At 37.0% G+C, this 6,000-nt stretch overlaps 1 protein-coding gene across 1 annotated transcript in view; it reads left to right on the top strand.

Annotated features, from left to right (window-relative positions):
- Nucleotides 1-4,066: 4,066 nt before the first annotated feature.
- The window catches only part of LOC144238112 (nectin-1-like), a 29,329-nt gene continuing 27,395 nt past the window's right edge, over nucleotides 4,067-6,000 (top strand). Inside the window, exon 1 of the mRNA XM_077771864.1 lies at nucleotides 4,067-4,133. Coding sequence (XP_077627990.1) covers nucleotides 4,067-4,133 — 67 coding nt within the window. The remainder of the gene's footprint in view (nucleotides 4,134-6,000) is intronic.

Here is a 6,000-nt window from a genome sequence, read left to right as displayed (position 1 = left end):
TAAAGAGAGGGCCATGTGTTGAGACTACCTGAGGAGTATGTGTGACAGAGCCCAGGGGAACCCTCTATCTAAACTGTTAGGGCTCTGGCAGGTGGGTACAGAGATCGACGGATCTTGCAACAGCCTAAGGAAGCCTTGTAATCACCTGCTTATTAATCCTGCCGCCTCCCAATCTGGAGTGGCTGTCTCTTTTGTCAATCTCTCCTTGCTCTCCAAACACAGGGGCCAGTTCCTGAGTTCACTCTGGAAGCTCCCCAGTTTGCAAACTGACAATTATTCACGCAGGGAAAGAATGATTTTTTTTCTGAGAATTAGAGATTGGCACAAACAAGGTAATGTCTTAGCAGACTTTGATGGATAAACTAAGGCTACATATACATGGACTTTTGTGAAATACTGTGATGTGTTTGGGATAGTCTCCATAGTCTACTGTAGTGAGCAAGGGAGCAATATCATTGGTCTTGATAGACAGGTAGAAGATTGTCTTTTTCTTAAGGAAGGTAAATAGTAATACAATGGGGATTAAGATAGACCAGGGAGCTTAGGAATGTCGTTAAAAAAAAAAATCTCAAAAGGTCAATGATTCTGGATTCCAAAGATGTCCAATGTATGGCCATTAGAATGTATTACAAAGTGAAATGGAAGAAAATCTTTAAAATATTTTTTTGGTTAAGTTTTAACAAGAACACATACACACACATACACATATTAGTTTTACAACTCAATTAATGTTCACATATATATCAACCCATGAAACTACATCCCATAGAAAGATACAGAGTATTTTCAACAACCCAGAATATTTCCTGTACCTGTTTCCAGTCAGTATCCCTTTCCCAGAATGACCTTTATTGGATTTGTATTACCCTTGAATACATTGCCTGTTCTTACATTTCCTACAAATAGTACCAAATAATATGTATTCTTGTGCCCCAACTTCTTCCATTCCTTATTATTTTGTGAGATTCATCCATGACATAGTTTTCGTCTTTCTTTTTTATTGTTGTATAGTATCTAATTTTATGAAGATTACTATAATTTACTTATCTTTTCTAGATTTAATACCATTTGAATTGTTTTTAGCTTTGGCTGCCAGAAATAAGGCTTCTGTCATATTTTTGCATATTTCTTTTGGTGGGCATATTAATTTATTTCTCTTGGATGTATATAGCTAGGAGTTAATCAGTGAGTCAAAGGGCATGCAAAATACAACTGTAGTACATACTGCCAAAATGATGGTGCCAATTTAAACTCTCACCAATCTTTTGTTTGTTTGTTTATTGAGAGAGAAAGAGGGAGAGAATGAGTGGGGAAGGGACAGGGAGGGAGGAACAGAGGATCTGAAGCAGGCTCTGCGCCGACAGCAATGAGCCTGATGCTGGGCTCGAATTCACAAAGCTAACATCATGACCTGAGCTGAAGTTGGACACTCAAACGACTGAGCCACCCAAATTCCTAAACTCTCACCAACCTTGCCAATACTTGGTATTGACAATCTTCTAAAAAATGTTAGTTATTTTTTTGGATGTTTGGTATTATTGTGTTCGAATATTTAATTTTCATTTAACTGATGAATAACAATGTTGAGCACTTATCTTTTCGTGTGTATTTTGACCACTTGAATATTCTTGTTTATGAAGTGTCTGTTTAAGTCTCTTGCCTGTTGTCAAAAATTGAATTATGTGGGATTTCCATATCCCAAAAATAGAGTTTGTACTTTTTCCTATCCCTCCCAGTAAGTACAGCTAAAAACCCTGGACATTATATATAAAACAAATATGAGAAGAAACTTAAAGATGAAGGGAAGGAAGGCCAGATAGAGACCTTGAGACCTGAATAACTGCATTGAGATGAGTTCCTGGTATTTTCTTTTTGCCTCATATTATCTTGGACTGGGTACTACAGAAGCTGCAAAACTGGAAATGACAGTTAGTACAGACTTTTTTTAAAGACCTCAAAAAAAAAAAAAAAAGCCTGCTCTCTCTAGCCACATGACCAAAAATGGGGAATTCTAGAAAGACAGAAAATGTTTACCAATAACTGCTTACACCAGCCAAACTCCACAGGAAAACTCATACACACACACACACACACACACACACACACACACACACACACCAGCAAGAACTGAGTGGGAAGCCTAGACTGGACCCATGCCAGACTTTACAAAGTGCCAGAATCTTGCTCCCACTCGCGTCCCTACCTACAAGTTGGCATCAGGAAAGGTCTAGTGGGAGGTAGGAATTTTATATGCACCTTGTGGTAAAGAGGTATCTCAGTCCCCTGTGACTCCATGGAGACCATATTGGAGCCTGGACTTCCACTCCCACCCTATCAAACAACGTACCCCTTGCCCTCCTCACTGGGGTGATGTCAGAGAAGGACAAATAGAAAGTTTGGACATTCACTACATTCAGCTATAAAAAGGTTACTTATCATGGTATAAGTGGAGGCCATACAGGAGCATCAAGAAGAAGGGTACCATTACCGCTTCTTAGCAATAGAGAGACAATTTTCCCTAGCTCTGTGTTAATGAAGGCTAAGTACAGGACTTCAGCTTCCATTCTGACCTGCTAGTAACAAGATAGCATCCCCATTTTTGCCAGAGCACTGTTAAAGAAGGCCTGCTAAAACATGGGATTTAAATATGGTTCAGTCTTATAATATCCACAAAGTTCAGATGTTAGTTAAAAATTACCCATTGTGCTCCAAGACTTAAGATGGATTTGAAGTTAAATAACAGAAAATAAACACTTAACAAATCAAATGTGACACCAATTTTAGAATTATCTGAAAAGAATTTAACATAACCATTATAAAAAATACTTGAATAAATAGTTATAAGTCCAATTGAGACTAATGATAAAAATAGAAACTCTGGGCAAAGAAATAAAAAGTTACAGAAAAACAAAAAGGTGATATAAAGAAAAACCAAATGGAAATTTCAAAAATAAAATACAATAAATGAAAAAAAAAAAACCTAAAAAGCAACAAATGGGCCCAATAGCAGAATGGAGAAGACAGAAACGAATCATTAAACTTGAGGAGAGAACAATAGGAATGACCAATTCTGAAACACACAGAAAAAAATTGACTGAAAAAAAATGAACACACCTTCAGGAACACATCATACTAAAACAATTCCAGAAGGAGAGGATCAAAAGAGTGGTACAGAAAAAATATTCAAAGAAATAATAATTAAAACTTTCCCAAATTTGGAAAAAGACAGACCTACAGGGTCAAGAAGAGTTAACTCCAAATAGGATAAATTCAAATAAATCCTTGCCAAGACACAAGTTAAATTTCAGAAAGCTAAAAGTGAAGAAGAAAAATCTTGAAAGCAGTTATAGAGAAATGATGTGTTATTTATGGGGGGAAAGAAGTCAAATGATAGCAGAATTTTTATTGTAAATCTTGGAGGCCAGAAGGAAGTTGCATATCATTTCCAGAGCTAAAAAATAATGAATTTATTGAACCCTATATCTATATCTAGGGAAAATATTCTCCACAAATAAAAGAGAAATCAAGACACTAGCAGATGATAAATGGCCCAGCTATATGCTACCTACAAGAGACTCACTTCAATTATAGAAATATAGGTAGGTTGGAATAAAATTAAGGAAAATGATATACCATGGAAAGTAATTAAGAGGAGACAGGACCAGCTATTAAATATGCCTCAGAACCCATGAACGATGAGATCATGACCTGAGCCAAAACCAAGAGTCTGATGCTTAACCAACTGAGCCACCCAGGCACCCCTTTCCCTTTATTTAAAGTACTATGTAGAGGAAGAGTTTATAGAAAGATGAAAGTGATCTGTGTCTTTTTTTTTTAATTTTAATACATAGAATTTAATTAGAAACTATTTGATGATTTTACTGAAAACTTACTTGTTAAAAAAATTTCCTATTCCAATTTGAGGAGGTGATCATGGGGATTTAGTTTCCATGAGGAAGGATTTTTAGAAACCTAGCATACCTCTGCGGAGAGCAGTCTTTTCACTTGACCTCACTCCTTGTGGATAAACTAGCTTGAATTTTATTTTGTACATAAGGAACAGGACATGAAAGACTGGGGAAAGTTAGTAACAATCCCCCAAAAAGTAATTACATTTACTGGCAAGTTAGCAGGTAAGTTTTCAGAGCCTGTGCATGAATCCTGCGGCAGGCACATATGTTGATGAAAATTATATGCTTAGACCTGAGAGCTCAACAGAATTGGCACCTAAACAGATAAGGAAGTACAAAAAAACGTTGGAAGACTAGGAAAGTTTTATCTGACTTTCTTAACAACTGGTTAATGAGTAACATATTTTGGTAGATATATTGGAAGATATTGCCATTTTCGTGTGAAAGTCATTAGAGAATGAAATACTCCACATGTTAGTGACAATTTTATCATCCAAGTTCATGGGCTTTCCACTTCACCTCATTCTCCAGCTCCTCCTGCTTCCCATATGGGCACAGGGATCAGGTAACTCTTCACCTTTTCTTGCATTTGCTTTGAGGCTGGAAATCAATGGCAAAGAAATACCAAGATGGAGTCTTTTCACTTTTATAAAGTTAGGGGAGCAGAGAATTATGTTTGGGTCTGCATGTTAAACATGTAGCTATCCAGGTTGTTGGCAACTAGCAGTTTTAAGGTGAGCATATTGAAACAGTGACTTACATAAGCATTGCTTCTGAAGTGAGCTCAAGTAGCTCAAATTAGAGGTCACAAACCTGCTGGAAGCAAATGGTCTCTCTGCTAGCTAGCTGGCTAGTTAGTTAGTTAGTTAGTTATGCAATATTTCTTGAAGTGCATTTGCCTTTTAAGTCTGAATTTGACTTGTTTTGAGGCTCTTCTTGATCACTAAAAGGTTTATCATTTTTATATTGTCAAATGTGTTCATTGTTTCCTTCATGGGTTTGCTTCTCATTAAAAACTAAAGTACTCTGAGATGTTAGGGATTTCCTAAATATTCAAGTGCTAATGTTTTCTAGTCATTACAATTATTTGGTTGGAGAGATTTAACTCAATTCCATCTCAAATCTGCTGGGCTTATGGTAAGGGCAATAACTAATGATCTGTAGGAATTCAATTGAGAAAATAAATCATGATTATTTCTAGTTTTTCCTCAAAAAGTATCATGTTTTTAATAGTTTATTGTCAAGTTGGTTTCCATATAACACCCTGTGCTCATCCCCACAAGTGCCCTTCTCCATGCCCATCACCCCCCTTCCCCTCTCCCCCACACCCATCAGTCCTCAGTTTGTTCTCAACATTCAAGAGTCTCTTATGGTTTGCCTCCCTCCCTCTTCCCCCTATNCAACTTTGCTGAATTCTTGGATCAGTTCTAGTAGGCTTCTGGTGGGGTTTGTCAGGTTTTCTATGTAGAGTATCATGTCGTCTGCAAAAAGTGAAAGTTTGACTTCTTTGCCGATTTTGATGCCTTTGATTTCCTTTCGTTGTCTGATGGCTGGTGCTAGGACTTCCAAAAAGTAGTATTTGAATTAAATTAGATAATCCAGTCAAAAGTTGAACGAGGAGGGACATATGCTGAGAACAAAATGATGTGACAGGAAGAGGGAACCAATATGTCCATGTTATTTCTTAACTGACATTAGCATCTAAAATATAAAATGGAGAACACTGGCTCTGATACTAGATTACTCAAAATCTGTGGATCAGTGAATTTTTGAAAAATATTTGAAAAAAATTTGTTCATAATCTGAATATAAAAGCCTAGAGAAGTGAGTGAAAACCAGAATATAGTCTGAGGTAAGTGGAGTAAAGTTCATGAGAGTTTTGTTGTTGTTGTTGCTTTTACATTTATTTTTATTTTTATTTTCATTTTTTTGAGAGACAGAGTGAGGCAGGACGTGAGTGGGGGAGGAGCAAAGAGAGAGAGGGAGACACAGAATCTGAAACAGGCTCCAGGCTCTGAGCTAGCTGTCAGCACAGAGCTTGATGCGTGGCTTGAACCCATTAACTGTGAGATCATGACCTGAGCCAAAG

This window comes from Crocuta crocuta, unplaced genomic scaffold (assembly GCF_008692635.1).
Source record: "Crocuta crocuta isolate KB4526 unplaced genomic scaffold, BGI_CrCroc_1.0 scaffold56, whole genome shotgun sequence".
NCBI lineage: Eukaryota > Metazoa > Chordata > Mammalia > Carnivora > Hyaenidae > Crocuta > Crocuta crocuta.
The sequence above is the reverse complement of the archived record's forward strand: the minus strand, read 5'-3'. Positions and strand labels throughout refer to the sequence as shown.